This window comes from Pleurodeles waltl, chromosome 12, assembly GCF_031143425.1.
Source record: "Pleurodeles waltl isolate 20211129_DDA chromosome 12, aPleWal1.hap1.20221129, whole genome shotgun sequence".
Lineage (NCBI taxonomy): Eukaryota > Metazoa > Chordata > Amphibia > Caudata > Salamandridae > Pleurodeles > Pleurodeles waltl.
In genome coordinates this window covers 656,775,405-656,793,411 of record NC_090451.1, presented here as the reverse complement: position 1 = coordinate 656,793,411, position 18,007 = coordinate 656,775,405, and the positions used below count along the sequence as shown (strand labels likewise).

Here is an 18,007-nt window from a genome sequence, read left to right as displayed (position 1 = left end):
CATCCATGTAGTTTGCAGGGGGGGGCCCCCTGAAGTTTTGTTACGCTACTGGTCACCTGTGATGCTTACGACTCAGAGGCTGGTAAATCTGTGCCAGAACTGATCACTCGACAGGCTGATGTCACTGAGGGGCCAAATGGCAACTTTGCTGTCAGTCAGGAGTCATGCCAGTCACTAGTGAAATGTTAGAGTTCCATGGAAACTCCGGGATTCATTTAGAGTTTGGTGGCTTGGATACTTTGTCAAAACATGACCGATAACCCTCTGCACAAGTGCCATAGGCCAATGGTTCCCAACCTTTTGATTTCTGTGGACCCCCACTTTAACATTAATGGAACCCAGGGACCCCCACTATATCATCATTGGAATCCGGGGACCCCCGCCTGAATCATTACTGGAAGCTGGGGACCTAGTTTGTCAATATTTGTTAATATTTTTTAATTTTCTAAGCAGTCGCGGACCCCCTGAGAAGGCTTCGCGGACCACAGGTTGGGAACCACTGCCATAGCCTATAATGCACTCGTAATGCAGCAAACGAGGCACCTGCCACGTTTGTGGTGCAATAAAGCAACTTCCCAAAAATAAATGAGCCTCTCTGTTTCCTGCCTCCATGATGCTTGGAACGGAGCCAGACATATTTGCCTATAGATCTATAATAGGTATGAATAGTGCTGTGCGAGAGAAAGAAGAGAGTCTCGCCTTGTTTTTCTTTTCAAGTTGGTGAGCAGTCCATGTGCTGAGCGACACTGTGCCCAGTGAATAGAAATAGTCTGGAATGTCACACTCATGTTCTGCCAGCCCAGCTACAAAAATAGCCTGACATTTATATCAGTGGAAAAACCAGGGCCCTGTGCTTTTGCCCTGCAGCCCAGCCTGCCGGAAGTTTATACTGTGCGGAAGAGTGTTTAGACAATAAGAAAAGCCTGCAATAATACCTCCCACTCGTCTCGCTGCAAACACTGGACGTTTGCTTTTGAGTATAATATGCTGGAATCCCTTGGCTAAATTTAAATTTCATTGCCTAGAACCTAATTGTTGCCTGACACGTTTTTCTGAAAGGATGCAAGGCTGGTGTTCAGCCACACATCACACTCATTCATAGACACATCAAAGGCAAAGTACCTTAGCCCCACAAGTCTATACATAATTGCTTGAAGTGAATTACTCCGCATTCCTTTGGTCGCAAATATGCATTTTTTGAAGGTTTATTAAACAGAAGTTTGGTGTTGTGTTTTTTTTATGCTTCGATCTTCTTCCAGATCCCAAAGGTCAGGAAATATTACTCCAGTCCAAGAAGGAGACACCCCAGCCCCCACTCACGATCAGGGTTACTGGAATTTTAAAATTCTACATCTGCAGTGTACATATGGTTTTGCTGCATTTGCCACATAATCCACAGTCTGTTGCATAATCTGCAGATTTTAACAACAAAAAAATGTTTCTAGCTCAAATGGATCAAAAGTTCCTAAAAATGCAGCAATGTGTTTGTACCCAGTGATGAGCCCCTCGCCCAGGTTGACTGGTCAACTTTCAGTTGCTTTTTACTGTGTTAAACTAGTACTGATCAGGTGAACCCTTTGCTCAGGCAGTGTTAACATGTGCACAAATGACAAAATAAGGAAGTAATGCTATGAATAATATGTGTCACATTACGCTGCATGATTTAGTCAACCCAGCCGCATAATTTAGTTCTTCTTCGCCACATAATTCCAGTGCCCCTGCTTATGATTGTACCCCCAGTACTCCGCTCACTGCCTAACTACACACCATGGCAGCCAGAGGGCTTGCCTGCCATTGACATCCCAGTATATTTTCAGAAGAGCCAGTCACACGTAAGGGGAACCTTTCTTTTGAGTATCTCTGGATTGAATGGCCTACAGTTCTGGGACAGAGTCAGTCAAGTTTCAGGTGATGGAATTTGAAATTGGAGGCTAAAAAGTGAGTTTGTGTTCTCCGATTTATTCTGTGGGAGCAGTGCAAGTGCATCAAACTAAATATAGTATGGGTGATAGGTAACTGCATTTGAATGATAATCTGCACCCTTTGCAATACATATTTTGATTTACATTTGTTTGTGAATTAAATAATTTAATTTAGAATTTGTGAATTTATTTGACAAATGCTTGTTTCTGCAGTCAAGTGTACATTTTGATGTTCAAATCATGGCAATTACTTAGGGCAGAGTCCTCGTCTTCCTATTTTGTCTCAGTGGAGGATATCCAGATTCCAGTACTGATTCAGAAGGGGTCCCTGGATTCCAGTAATGACTCATAGGGGGGGTGGGGTCCCCAGATTTCAATAATGATTTGGGGGGGTCCCCAGATTCCAGTAATGACTCATAGGGGGTGTGGGGGGGTCCCCAGTTTTCAATAATGATTTGAAGGGGTCCCCAGATTCCAGTAATGACTTAGTGGGGGGTCCCCAGATTCCAATAATGATTCAGAGGGGGTCCCCGGATTCCAATAATGGTAAAGTGGGGGTGGGCTATCACACCAAAGTCCAGGACTGGAAACAGTGTCCATAATGACCAGCAAGGAGGTGATCACCCGAGGGCACAATGGTAGTCACTTGTCAAACTCGTCTGAAAAGGCCAATAGTGCTGGGCGGGTGCAGTCACGTTACTTTCAGTTTCCTCCACAATGGGTTTTCCGGGCCTGGAGCCAACTAGGTTATTTCTGTGACATGCTGTTGGAAACACCTTTTCCTTTTTGGGAATGCCTTTCTTCTCAGTTTGTTTTTATTTCTTCTGCCTTAATAGGCTGTGGGCCAGCCACATACCAGCGGATGTCTGAACCTGTTGGCAGGATGGAGCCGGGTGCTTGAAACAATACTGTGCATAAGTTGCTCCCAGGTCCACCAGCAACCAGAACCCACCCTGTTCTTTCTCCGCAGCACGGGCTTGGTTATCTGTGTAGCCAGCTACCCACAAACCAGTGAAATTTGCACCAAATTTTCAGTGCCAGAAAGAAAGCCAAGGGCTGAATGGGCACGGTCTGATATAATTCTTACGCTTTTGAGCAGTCTGAGTAGCTTGAATCTGCAAACAGTATGAAGAGCTGGCAGGGGTGACCCCTGTAAATATCTAGCACTGATTAGACTTATGAGATGTGACCCTGTGCCGGGAGCTATCATTGTTGCTGGAGAGATACTGGCATTGGTATGCAGTGTGAGAACCTGGTACTGGCATGCAATGTGAGGACCGTTGCTGGTGGGCAGCATGAGGAGGTGGCACTGGTAGGAAGTGTGAGGAGCTGACACTGGTGGGCAGTGTGAGGAGCTGGCACTGGTAGGAAGTTTGAGGAGCTGACACTGGTGGGCAGCATGAGGAGCTGGCACTGGTGGGCAGTGTGAGGAGCTGGCACTGGTAGGAAGTTTGAGGAGCTGGCACTGGTGGGCAGCGTGAGGAGCTGGCACTGGTAGGCAGTGTGAGGAGCTGGCACTGGTGGGCAGCATGAGGAGCTGGCACTGGTGGGCAGCATGAGGAGCTGGCACTGGTGGGCAGCGTGAGGAGCTGGCACTGGTGGGCAGTGTGAGGAGCTGGCACTGGTAGGCAGTGTGAGGAGCTGGCACTGGTAGGCAGCGTGAGGAGTTGGCAGTGGTGGGCAGTGTGAGGACCGTCGCTGGTGGGCAGCGTGAGGAGGTGGCACAGGTAGGCAGTGTGAGGAGCTGGCACTGGTAGGCAGTGTGAGGAGCTGGCACTGGTAGGAAGTTTGAGGAGCTGGCACTGGTGGGCAGCATGAGGAGCTGGCACTGGTGGGCAGTATGAGGAGTTGCCACTGGTGGGCAGTGTGAGGAGTTGGCACTGGTGGGCAGTGTGAGGAGCTCGCACTGGTAGGCAGCGTGAGGAGTTGGCAGGAGGAGATGGCACTGGAAGGCAGCGTGAGGACTTGGCAGTGGTGGGCAGTGTGAGGACCGTCGCTGGTGGGCAGTGTGAGGAGCTGGCACTGGTAGGCAGTGTGAGGAGCTGGCACTGGTGGGAAGTGTGAGGAGCTGGCACTGGTGGGCAGACTGAGGAGCTGGCACTGGTGGGCAGTGTGAGGAGCTGGCACTGGTGGGCAGCGTGAGGACCTGGCACTGGTGGGCAGACTGGGAAGCTTGCAATACATGCCGAAAATTCTCTCATTCATTTAAAGTTCCACTGTAATAAAGCTCATTAAGTTGCCCCAAAATGTCACTCTCTTGGCTTTTAGTTTATTATATGTATTGTAAAGTATTTAGGCTTTTTTCTGGATATCTCCCCTTTCTCTTTCTACCATGTGCCTCTCCCCACCTGACATATCCTTACGTCTTCTCATTTTATCTTTCGTTTCTCTCTCTGCTTCTCCACTCTCTGTGTGCCATCCCCCGTACACCTCTGTCCTCTTTCTGGCTCCATCACACCTATTTCTCTCACTCAAAGATGATCAGGTTTTATCAGATGGAATGGTTAAAATACTTGGACCCACAACTTGATTTTCACAGTTCAAGGGGGTGTACCAGTTTTGAAGCTACAATTTCAGGCAGATTGTACAGTTGTGTTATGTTAATGTTATGCATTAGTTTGATAAGAATCCAGCAAGTTGGCCTTTCCTAGGATAACAGGAACCGGCTGGTGAGACACGGAATTACTTGTCAAATATTGTGGCAAGACAAAAATTCAATATCAGCTCAGAAAAAGAAATGGCTTTATCAATGCTTCTTGAAGGGTTTTTCTGGTAAGAAAAAGGCTGGTGGCCGCTAGGCAACCCTTTGCGGACCTAAAATTCTTTTGAAAGCGGTATTATGCAAACTGAAAACTGGGGCATGCAATGTTTTCAAATCAGTAACGCGTGTTCTATGAAATAAACAAGCACACATTTGATTAGACTTATTTTCATGCAGGCAGCTTTAAGACCAGATTAGAGACGCACCTTTGGTTTTAAGGAAGTTTATGCCAGCCAGCTGGATTTTTTCGAGAGAGTGACAGCAGCGTGATTTTGCTTGAACTATTTTGCAAAGTGTCAGATGCTGTAGGGTTCGGCTAGTCCTGTCCTCTCCTAGAAGTGTACCACGGTTGTACAATTTCAGCCCACGATTGTTAATTTAAGTTTAGTATTTCATATTTTTTGAGTTAGCCGTGTGTGATTTTGGGTTCTGTTGTTTGTACTATGCTTGGGTGAGAGTTGTGTTGTGTTCTTTGTATACATGCCTTCTGGCTTATCCTCATTTGAATTGTTTGTACTTTATAAATATTAAACTAATCTATGTAATCAGTACTGCACAGCACACTACAGAACAATACCACAGCATGAGCCAAAATGCAAATCGAAGTGTCAGAGAGATCACTGCAATGGATGGAGATAGGACGCGTAAGGCGAGGTGTCTGTTGGTTTTGGCTTACAAATGGAATGTATTTCCCCTGTGTAGTTCCTATTTTTTTTTGTGACCAACTCGTTCAATAAGGTACTTTGCTGCAAGATGAAATAGTCATGCTTGACTCAAAACACGAATATTTTAGTACACTTTAAATTATTTGATGCTAAACCTTTTGAATTACGTCACTCAGATAAATCACCCAAAAGCAGGTCTTGGATTCTTAGCACTCCTCGGGTGGTCTTTATTATGTTTTAGCTTGACAGCGCTGGTGTTGCCAGACAATTGTGTGAGCATCACTATAGAGATGATTTGGCTCCACCCACATGTTGGGAGTCAGGAGTACAGGTTTTGATTGGGCAAAGTTGTAGGCTTCCACAAACAAGTACTTGCCCTCCTCGTAGCTGTATGTGTTTTAAAATATCTAGAATTTATGTGTTTGTCTTTCTCAAGCAGGAGCACAGATGGGAAGAGGGCAGTCATTAAACTTCATTTATTTATTTTTTTAGGTCTGGCTGACAGTGCAATTGTCGCCTGACCTTTTTAACCTACACCAATATTATTCCACAGTTGTTTGCTTCCACACAATCATATATTAATTCCCATGTTATTTACTTGTAATGCTTCACATTACCATACGAGATTGCGTTAAAGCCAGATCCATTGGCATTGCCTATGTTTGTTAAGCCATTACAAAAGAGCCCTTATTCCATTGTGGGCCAAAAACCCCTGATATCGTCCGAAACGGGATTACAAGTGGCCTGATATTTTCTGGCACAAATTTGTCCACTTTTGTGGGGTATGGCCTGGGTGATAAATATGAGGACCAATATGTGATATTGCCTCAGCCAGCATGTTTATTCCCCTTTCTGGACCCAAAAGTTGTAATGTGACAATTATATCTTCCAGTAACATTAATACCACACTGCTACTACAGCGCTGTTGTTAACTGTTCACTTTTAATGGGGCCCATAAGCACCATACACATATTTTAAAGTAAAATGTCATGATGAGGCCTCATCAGAAGAAGGCTGGATCTCTGTTGAGCCTCAGGTCACCAGCTCCAACTGGACACTAGGAGACAGAGGTCTCAACACCTTCTCATAAGACAAGGGACGTGTATGAAATTCAGCCTGTTTTTCAGGTTAATTTTCCTTCCTAATAATACCTTCAGCCCCTTGTTACTTTTGTGATGGACTAATTTAGGAAGAGAGGGGATCCAGAAGTTTATAAGGCAATGAGCCTTAAAGTGAAGGTTTTGTGGCATCCGTCCTAGTCTCCTGGAAGTTGGCAACTTTGTAAACCATCAAATAGTTTATCCACACTGCACACATAGCAATAATGACACAGCTTGCTCCTTGCCACAGAATAAGAGAAGGAAAATAAATAGTGAAAATTATACTACACAAAAGCAAGAATGATGGGCATCATGTCAAGACAGGTCAAGCCACATGATTTGCATTAAGATCAATAGAGTTGTGAAAAAGCAAGGCCTCCCCAGTTGTTCTGCCATTGGCATTCCAAAGTCTTTGGGGTTCTCCATCATGCCTTGTTGGTACTGATCTCACAGCTTCTCTCATCCCCACAGGAGGAGAAAAAAATCTGAATGAAAGGAAAGAGAAGAGAATACGAAGGCCTCAAGTAAAACGCAAAAAAATTTTGGGAAGAGGCAAAGTAACTTCAAGACGCCGCTTGATAATAGCGGTCGAATAGTGATGCTGAAGTACAAGTGTCACCTAGTCGTTCAGAGCATCTTATACCCACGAGTCCCAGAGACTCATCATGATGCACAATTTGTGCTGATGGCGTCTTTTGCATGTATTCCAGAAGGAGAGGAACAGAATGCCTCTTAGAAGTGGACAGGCGATGAGAATGTCATGTGAAATGCACAATTAAATCTGTAAGAATGCAAGGCAGCTCCAATATATAAGTGACAAATTCAAATTAATGATGCAGAGGCTTGTGACCAACAAGCGAGAAACTCTACCAAAAACGTGGACCTAGTATGTGGGCTGCACCCTCCCCTTCAGATCTCATTGTCACCTTCCACTTTCGTCTCTGTCACTGAAACAATTCTTTGTTTCTTATTTTAAAAACCCTGCAGTGTTGTTGCCTCTGAGACACACGTAGACCCTGCTCATCGTAGATCACTAGGAGGTATTTGCTTCCAGTTATTTTCCTGCCAAGATAGGCTGGTCCTAGGCTGGCCCACGAAGGACATACTGATCCAACTCTTAAAAATAAAAGCACAGCTTAGACAAGACTATTCTTCTCATCTGTTGAAGGGTTAACAGCGGCTCGCTAATTTCAGCCATCATGGAGCAGAACGTTGGAGCATTCCTTTATCCATATTTAAATGAAGTTAAGATATTCATAAATAAGTGGCGCATCTGGAATCCCAATTCTGAACCAGTTTCACTGCTTGTTGCCTATTCACTCTAGCTGAATTTTTAGTCTTTGATGGGGAAACCCTTGGATGACAATAGACACAACATTCTGAGGTCCTTTAGCCTAATGACAATATTTTAAATGAAAAGTCATCTTTTCCTTTGCGAAATATTAGTAGTGGTGGTCCATGGCCACCCTTGTTCTGTAAAATAGTTGAAAACAAGACTTAAACTGACGTTTTGTGGGTTCAATATGGGACCCGTGGAGTGCCTCGGGGGTCTTCACCTGTCCTGTTTACTGCTGACAGAGCGCTATCTTTGATTAGTAAATGGTTCCTCCGGTACATCATCAGACAACCACACAAAAGTATCTTTGTTAAAGTTCTAAAAGTGTATTTGGCATTGACACAAAGCGTGTCAACATTGTCCAGTGCTGGAGGCATTCTGGCTTCCTTTAAATGCTGCATAGCTTCACCCTGGTTTCTCCATCAGCCTTGAAGCCCTTTGAGAGATTTATCTACCATGAGAGAGGAAGAATTAGTCACCCCACCTTATCAACCTGGGCATTATGGATGTGCATATGTCACAATCCCCTCCGGTGAGGACAGTGGCAAAGAACTACTTATTGTAGGAGCACAATTTGGAAAGAACTGTACCACTCGTGTCACAAAATCTTGGATCACTGAGGTGAGCTCGGTAATGAAGGAAAGGATACATAACTGTTAGTGAGCTCTCTATCCTTGCCTGCCCTCTATCTGCCCTTCTTCACTGGCCCATTTTAATGTTGGGCAACTACCAGTAGGAGGGCCAAGATTACTCCTCCCAAGCTGCAAGTGTGTCCCAGTTGTTTGAACAGAGGACAGAAAGCAATGACTAAACCTTGAGCTTCAAAAGTTTGTGTATCTGCTTTTCCTTTAAATGCCTAGGTTCCGACACACCCCAGATGGAAAACCCAAGCACTCCATGAGTCTTTCCTCTTCGAAACCTTTAACAACATTTTATTCATATACAGCTTCCAGCTGCAATCCAAACATGGCTGATGGTTTTCATACCAAGCTGGAAAAGGTATTATTTCATCAAAATACTCCTCATACACAAGTCCAACAAGGCACTTCAAACAAATGATGCCACATTCAATCCAGGCCAGAAAAGCTGCTTAGTTAACTATCATGAGGCTCTCAACATCACTCGTTCTTTTCAGAGTATATTTTAGGTTTGTGAACTTATAAAAAACACTTAACCTCAAAGGAATTGGTTGGACATACCTTTCTTCTGTGCTATATCCACAGCATGGAACCAAAGACGTATAGTTGGTTGAGTCGTACCCCCATAACAGCACATCCCTTGCTCACACAACCTTCCTTGTCTTAGGCATCACATCTTAGTAACACCTCATCACAGCCTCAGTCCCACAGCACAGTTCCATAGTCACATAACTGGCTAACCATTGCTACTCAACGCCGCTAAACGCGACTCCTACAGCATCACCTCAAAGACCCAGTAGCTAGCACTAGGTAAACCATATCCCGCCCGCTTGAGCGACACAGCTCAATCTGCATGAAATTAGCAAACCACACTATTTAGTAGAATTATATGTGGGCAGTAATTCTGCCTCTTATAATATGCATACGGTTAATTCTCCCTGACCTTCATTTAACTCTTTTCCTCGCCTCCTGTAGGTAAAATAACGCAGCAGCAAATGCATCCAGTGGAGAGAGGGAATTTTAACCTGAAGGGGCGAATCTTTCAGAGCTCACTTGAATATTACCTGATAGTGTGAACTTGGTTTACGACAGCCAGCACATAAATTAATAAATGTCTTCATTAGCCTAATTAAGGTCATAAGGTATCAACTCATTACTCTCTTCAGATTAATTTTACATATATATATATATATATATATATATCATTGGTCACAAAACTCACTCTGTAAGTGTGCAGTTGAGCAGGCAAGGTGCCCACTTCGGAGAGTGCATTGCACTATTGTGTATCTGAAGTGTGCTTATGGAGTCTCTCACTTTACTATTGTGTCAGCAGTGAAGAAATATGAGTCACTCCAGCTTTGCACACACTTGTGTTCTGGTAATAGACCCCGCATCTAGTTATCATTCATCGGACAGACACACAAAGGACCCGAGCGCCTGAACTGTAATAAATTATAAAACAATGTTATATTATCATCCTTCTTGGGACATGTGAGCGTTTTGTCGTGATGGTGGGGGTTAATGGTGCAGCTCCCTTCCTCACCCCTCCCTTGAGCACTGTCTCCGAGCTTTACAATGCAAGGTTACCTTTCAGCTGCTTTTCTCAGTAATTTGCCAGTCAAATGCCACAAGGCAAATAGTCCACCCTGTGCCGTCGTTCGACAAAGCCCTTTTCATCTGGGCTGGGTGGCGTGGGCATGTGCTCGCCTCAGAGCTTGTGCTTTGCGAGGTTCCACCCACAGGCAATGTTTGCATAAGGCGGCATTTTCTGGACGTCTGCACGTACCTTGCAAGGCTCCAAAAGGTCTGCCTGCTTTTGAGATGAATGTATGTATGTATGCGGTATTTCTATAGCTCGACCCTAGCCAAAGAACGTTGTACACGGTCAGAGAAGCATAAAGTCAACGAGTGAGAGTATGGTTAATGCACTGTAATGCAGTGTGTACATTTTAAAGTACTGTATTGCTGCATTAATGCTATTATCAATCACATTGTATTCACTGTGTAGACGCAGTTATACAAAACCTTTGTCTTGATGTGCAAGTGTCACAGCACAAACCAGTTGCTCTACAGCGGATGCACTAATCTGCACAGGCAAAAAGTACCATTCAGTGGGAGTCACTGATTCACACCTCATTAATAGTAATATATCAACATTCAGTTTATGAATGCGACTAAAGGGGGCAGGAATGCAGAGATGGAGACCTGCAAGGGGTAGCAAACCTGGATCCCTGCAATGATATTTGCAAAATGTCATTATTTTGTGCCTGCAGCCCCTGAACCTGCAAGCAAAAGGAAGTAATGTGGTGTGATGCAAAGGGCTTGCAGGAGGGGCAGGTGGACCGTGTGCAGTGGTCCCCAAGTGAGCTATATGCTCTTCTTGAGGCCTGAATCAACAGTCCCCCATGAACAGCTTCAGCTTTACAAATACCATATACCATCTTTGAGGAATCAGTATCTTGAGAATGGTTTGCCACCAGAATGGCAGATGCAAAACCTTAATACATTTCATAGCTATTCTTGAGGCTGGGGACTACTCTTTCATGATTGAAGCACTTAGCCAATTGATAGAATGATTCCTGGCTGTTCCACAAGGCGCTTAGCGGAATGGGACGGTAGGAGGCACTAGGAGATGGCCTGGATCTTAGCAAGATGGGACTGAAGGAGGCTGCTGGATACATAGCCTAACTCTTAACAGACTAGTACTGGAAAAGGCTACTGGTTACATGCCATACTCTTGGTATGCTGCGCTGGAGGAGGCTATTAGTGAGATGCCCTATTTCTTGGCACTGTAGGACTGGAGGAATCTTCTAGTGAGGGGGATTAGCGTTTGGCAAGATAAGACTGGCAGACTGTCCATGGCTAATGGTGGGCAGAATCCAGTTCCGGTGAAGCTGCTGCTGCGTCTTGGTAGCCCTACGTTTGTTCTTCGAGGACATGGATTCTGGTGGGCCTGCTCAAGCTCGCTTTGGCCTGGGCATAGTTCTTAGTAGATTACATCTGGCAGTCTGCACCCAGACAGCTTCTTGTGCATGATCCTACAGGGCTGTGGTTTCTTTACCATGTTTTTTAAGTCTTTATTCAGCAATGCATGCCATCAGGTAAATGGCGGCTCAGATCTTTGAAACACTCCATGTCCGCATATTTCAAGTTCCTATAGAGCTCCTTTTTTTCTCTGGGCCTTTGTCAAAATAGTAAAAAATAAAGGAGTTCAATTATTTGAAATTTGTACAAGTAATAAAACAGTATGTCAGATGTGAAATAGCCACACCCTCGTGAAACACCTCTAATTCTATTTTTTTCAGTGCAGGTTCTCCCTGGAAGTGACACCGCGGGTCACAGCTCACGATGGCGGAGCACTCGGACTCGCGGGCCGCAGACAACAACTGGGTGATGGCGAGCACTGAGGTAACCACAATCCTCTTTCCTAGAATATGAGCAGGCCAAAGATTCAGGATTGTTTAATGATGCTGAAATAATGGATTTATTAATATTTAACCTTGTCCTAAATGGTATCTAGGCGCTACAGTTAGCCCGTGTTAATGTTCCTAAATGCCTTGTCTGTTTTTTTTTTTAATGACCTTCACATGCAGAAAGGTTGTATAGCAACCACAGTTGCTGGGAACCTTTGTATTAGATGTATTCCACCTTCCAGCTTTTAACTCTTTGTGTTTTTATTAAATTATTTTTTTTAACGTTTTTGTCTTTGCACGCATACACTCAGACTTTGATTTGGACACACACAAAGACACACACACTATGTCACTGAAAATATATGTGACCCAATAACATGATTTAAAGTACCCGTTCATTGCTACAGTGCAAAGGTCAAATGTATTACCTCAGCACAGCTAAATTGACATGCAAACAGTACTATTTACAGCCACGCCAATTATAACAATTACTTTACACTCTGAAACAACTCTCGCGATAGGTCTCTCATTGTGATTTTACCAGACTGCATAACCCCTTGTATCTTGGTTATCTGTTGGTGAAACAGGTTTACATGGAAAAATACCATGCCATAAACCATGTATGCAGATGTGCAGAGTTTAATATGCAGTTCCTTGCCATTGGTGCGGGAGGGGGAGGGTCATCATGATTTACTGAACTCAGGGCTCTACCTTTCTTGAGTCCTGGCCACTGCCCACACTCAACAATGATCATAGAATGTTCCAGTTTGCATAGCTATATATCTATAGCTATTTATATCTCACTCTGTACATATCTATATATATATCTCCAGTGCATGAAGCTTTCCAACAAATGTTCAATTACAATGGGTGCCTCATGGCAGGTTTCATGCAGATCTGTCAAACGGAGCCAAACAAATTGGGAGGCCCCAAAAGTGCAGTTTCCTTCTAAATTCCCAATGGATTCTGTCCTTTTTCAATACAGAAAAAAACAACTGAACAAAATTACCCCAATTTTGGCACAAGGCCAAAGAAAGTTTCATTCCTAGATTCAGTGTAAAGCCATTTAGTAGGTTTTAAGAAAGTAGCATTTAAAAGGATGCTCAATTTCAGATAAAGAGGTTAATTATACAGGTACCTGGACTGATAACTCGCTGATACTCCGCAGATTCACGAGTCCACCAGGATTTCAAAAATCAAGTTTAAAAAATAAAGATACACCATTGCATAAAGGTGCTTTTCCTTCCGTCATCCATTGTGGATTCACAAATACGGCTGGCACCTCTTCACAAAAAAAATCTGTTTCGACATAGAGCAATTCCTACTGTTTTGGTAAAAATCAAAATGAAGAGGGCATAAGGGGGAAGGGTGATTACCCAATGACACTTGGGTCCACATCTGGGAGCCCCAAAAGGAAACCACCGCCGATATTCAATTCAAAATTTTAAAAAACGACTTTTTGAGTGGGATTCGCAAATTCTTTGACGGATTTATGGACCCTGGACCCTACCCCAATTCCTGCAGAGCATCTGGGGCTTCCGAATTGGAAAACCCAGAATAAGATTCAGGAATCCTGAAAAGTAAGTGAGAATAAATACTTAAAGCACCACTCCTGTAGTTGGCCAATGGCCATACATGCAACTTTGCTGCACACGGTATAGTGGGAGCTGGCCATGGCCATAGTTCAGGCCTGCAACCAGCTCCCTGCAGCAGATGGCCAATGGCCGAGCTTAGCAGGGTCTGGCTGCTCTTGGAGAGATAGCTGCAGATACTAGCTGGAGGCCAGGGATGTTGCCCACCTTCCATGAAACTTAATTGATGAGGGCAGCCTAGCTCTCCCTCTTTCTCTCGCTGCTCGAGATGCAAATAAATAGAGGCAGCTTTAAAAACTAGAGCAACTTGGACTGTTTTTGTTCTTTGAGAAAGGGGCACATTTTACGTCTGGCCCAAAAACCACGTTAGCTGATAGCCTCATGTAAAACAATCATACGTAAAAAAATAATATATGTATACGGAGTGGCTATGTGTTGGCCCTCTTTGGCCATTTGTCTGTCGAACAGTCAATCGCGTTTTGTTTCTGCCCACCACAGCACAAAGCATGGGGCACTGGTTCACCCCACTGCTGCCTTTGGCTGCATGGCACTTGCACTGTGAGTGGTGGCACGGGCTCTCGCAGTGAAGTGTAATTCAGTGCCAGGCCTCCTGCAGCAGTACTTTACCTTACCAAGGCTACTTTCTTTTCATTCTTTATCCTTTTTTTCATTTCTTTGGTCATCTGTGAGTGTTCAAAGTATGAACTTAGGTTACATTAATTCAAAGCCGACATTACCTTTTCTTTGCGGCAATAAGAATCAATTTCCCTGTAATGTGTACTGTAAATACGACATTTTCTATTTCTGCTAAGTGAACCCCCCTTTTAGCGCTGGTTTGCGTCAAAAATGTTACCGCCGCTAACACCATTTCTACGCACCATGCGGACGCCTTATTTAAGGAATGACGTTAGCCGGCGCTGCGGACTGGTCAGAGTAAAAAAAAATTACTCAAACCAGGCAGTGCTGGCGTAGGGGAAAATGGGGGCTGTGCGTCAAAAAATGGTGCAAGTCAGATTTGAGACAAAAATCATGCCTCAAACCGGGCTTGCGCCATTTTTTGACGCACAAACCCCATTGAAATGACTCCTGTCATAGCAAAGACAGGAGTCATGCACCCTTGCCCAATGGCCATGCCCAGGGGGCTCCTGTCCCCTGGGCATGGTCATTGGGCACAGTGGCATGTAAGGGGGCCCAAGTTAGGCCCCCCATGCCACTTTAAAAAAAAGAAAAAAAATACTTAACTCAACTTACCTGTACTTACCTGGGATGGGGCCCCCCATCCATGGGTGTCCTCCAGGGGTGGGCGAGGGTGGCAGGGGGTGTCCCCAGGGGCAGGAAAGGGCACCTTTGGACTCCTTCCATGGTCAGAGACCATAGAAGTGAGCCCACAGGTCCCTTAACGCCAGCCCTGACCCAGGCGTTAAAAAACAGCGCACATCAGGCTGTGCGACGTTTTTTAAGGCCCGCCCCCTCATGTGCGTCAAAATGACATGGGAGTATAAATAAGGCGCACAGGCCTTAAAGTAATTTTTTGGGCTGGAACGCCTACCTTGCATGTCATTAACGCAAGGCGGTTTCCCGCATCCAAAAAATGACTCACACAGAGGAATTTTGACGTCCGCGGGCGTCAAAGGTTAAATATGGTGCACGATTTGCACCAAATGTGCATCAAAATGTTTGACGCACATTCGGCGCAGAGTATAAATATGCCACTTAAAACGCAATAACCATTGCGCCAGCTTGCCAAGGCCATACCTATTGGTGTTCCCAATGCTGGTTTCTATTCTTTTCCTGCCTCACGGAAAGCACAGAGTCTCTCAAAGTTAAATCGTAGTGGTGGAAACCTGTACCTTCACTGCCTGGATTAGCCAAGATGTTGGAAGTAGCAAAGGGACTCGACACAGACATTTATCCGTACAAGGTCGATAAAAGGAGTGCATCTGGTTTCAGTAACAGAGGCACCTGTTGTTTACACAGCATTGGAGACTCGTGACTGCAGAAGCAAGTGCCATGTAAAAAAACAAGTTACTATTATTATTAAAACGTCCCTGGAAAGACATTCCTGGGCACGTGAAGAGTCCTCCCACCTGGCACCAGGGCTTCTCCTGCCCAGTGGCACCTGTTGTCCCGGCCGAGTCGTGTTGCAACCTCAGACCCTGGCACCACCCTATTTACTCTTCTCGGCACTGATGTGTCATCAGTGCAAACGCCTGTATACCCAAGATAGCTTGCGGGGTAAGGCGCCTGATGCTCGTGTCTTTTTAGGTCTGGTTTTAAGGAAGACTTTTTTGTTTTAATACTAAAGGGCAGTAGGACACCTAACTTTAAACGTTGGCTAACTTCACACTAACTAATGGTATTCTTTTCTTAACATGGATTCAGGCGCAGCTCCTCTTCTAGGGCGGAAGAGCCTCGCATCGCCCCCCCCAATCACCTCCCACTATCTCGCCAGCAGCAGCTGCTGCAAACTTTTTACTAAAAAATGATAATAAACTACATTTATTATCGCTTTTTTAGTAAAAGGGGCAGGGCTACGGGCTGTGACAGGCAGTGAGGGGGAGTCCAGCGCACTCCCCCCTCAGAGTGCATGTGTGTTTGGCCGGCCGTCTCACTGTGCTCCCTTCATCCCAGTACTGTGTTGCCGGGCTGGAGAGAGCATGCACAGGTTCCCAAACTGCCTGGGAGTGCCCTGGCTGGGTGCTCCCAGCCAATCCTGATGCTCCACTGAGCACCATCAGGATTGGCCGCAGGGAAGGCTGGGAGCCTGTGCGCGCACCCTGCCTGCATTAGAGGAGCAGTGCAGCGGTGACGCCGATAATGATAGCGGCGACGTTGAAGGTAAGTTTTCATTTTTAAATTTTTTATTAATTTCACCCCCCCCTCCTCACCACCCCCAGGCGCGCACCGCAACAACCCCAGTTAGCACTGCAAAAGGCACTCCCGCATGGAATACATCCTCACAAGAAGAATTTCCCTTCAGTGCCAAGGACTAGTGAAACATTGCATGCTTTTTGAAATAGTTTTGTTTTTAGTCTTGTCTTTTTTAATTGGCGAGGACCCAGCAGCTGTCCGAACAATAACATTTTACAAAAGTTATTACAAAAAAAAAGCAAATATTGTTAAAGCCAAAAGGCTGGCATCCAGCGTTAGACCTATTGCTTTGCTAATGCTTGTTTTAACTTGCAAGTCACAGATTAGAGGGCTGAACTGGCCATGGTGGAATTTATTCTTACTGTGGTTAATACATTGAGTATTAATAAGCTAGATAAAAGTAAAATTGTGTATTTGGGTTTGTGTACTAAATAAATACATCATTTATTATTCCCATATATATATCACGTTTCCGAGAGATGCACAGATAAGTTCATAATCTGGGCCATTCGGGGCAGCATGGTGCATTACGGATCTCAAGTACAGTTACAACAACCCTTATACGTTATGTGGCTTTTCTATAAAGCACCTTTCCAGTGGCTTCTTGGCACTCTTGAGTGCTTCGAAATGCGTAGGGCATAGCTATCAATAGTGCAGAAGGAGCAGTGGCACCCAGGCCCACTTGACCCCAGTTATGTTTTCTTTTCACAGCCACGGTAGGCAGGGATGCCGCTCATGCGTCAGTGTCTCTGAGTCCTGCACATTCACAGTCTCAATGTCACAGCACATTAGACTTGCAGCTTGTGCCAGGGTCGGACTGCCCTGTCCTATTGTGTATGTCTCCCTGTCCCAGGGACCGTGTGTCCTGGCCTCGTGTCTGTGTATGTTTTATCTTACCACAAGTGTTTCCCCTGCCCAGTGCCGGTCTATTCCCAGGGCCAGTGTTGGTTCTGTCCCCCGGTATCTGTCCACAAACCATACATGGAAGATCCTTTCTTGTCTCCTCCCCGTCATTAGGGCTGTGACTATAACCTGGCACGGGAAGACGTACCCGGGCAGCAGGGGATAAGTGGCAATAACATATTTTCTCCCAAATAACCCTTTCCTCCCAGCTTGATTGTTTTATCACCAGGGTGTCTGTTTCTCAAAGGACATGTAATAGTCACCAGCATGTGAAGGCCACTATTGAGGCACATATAAGAATATATTTTTTTTTTTTTTTTAAAGGAAGTGTCTTTGTGTGGCATTCCCAACCATTGCATTAAAAAGCAGCCACCGTGATCGTGAAAAGGGCACGTTTGAAATGGGCTAACCAAGGTGACTTGCCTTTTGTTTGGAAACATTTCACTTTGAGTTCTAAGCTCAACAGTTCCTTTAAGAGTGCCAAACGTGGATTAATAGAGGTGCAAATGGTGTGTGTGTTTTTTTTTGTTCCTGATCCTGCATATGTGTGAAGGGAAGGAGTTGAACCTTTTTGCCTAGATCAGCAACAACTCTATGTTGGCCGTGCCTCTGGTCGAAACTTTTACATTTGGTGCCCGGAATTAAGAAAGGAAGCTGGCAAACAACCATTTACTGACTGCTTAATTTATAAACAAACAAGTGCCAGGGCCCGGTGTATGGTTTAGAAGGCCACTGCAGACTGAAACTGGTAACATTGCTACACTAAAAATGTGACAGTCAGGACAATTCCACGCTACCCAAAAGCA

General features: G+C 44.9%; 1 protein-coding gene and 1 long non-coding RNA gene across 12 annotated transcripts in view; one reads left to right on the top strand and one right to left on the bottom strand.

The window, feature by feature from the left end:
• Positions 1-18,007, bottom strand: part of LOC138268585 (uncharacterized) — a 331,134-nt gene that overhangs the window by 88,903 nt on the left and 224,224 nt on the right. The gene's annotated exons all lie outside the window — the stretch shown is intronic.
• PBXIP1 (PBX homeobox interacting protein 1) overlaps positions 1-18,007 on the top strand; it is a 113,376-nt gene that overhangs the window by 18,870 nt on the left and 76,499 nt on the right. For 9 of the 10 annotated variants that reach the window (XM_069218370.1, XM_069218368.1, XM_069218367.1 and 6 more), the window contains exon 2: positions 11,733-11,830. In XM_069218370.1, coding sequence (XP_069074471.1) covers positions 11,771-11,830 — 60 coding nt within the window. In that variant the 5' untranslated portion in view covers positions 11,733-11,770. Of the gene's footprint in view, positions 1-11,727; positions 11,831-18,007 lie in introns of all 10 variants that reach the window. The other variant, XM_069218364.1, reaches the window with a different exon arrangement.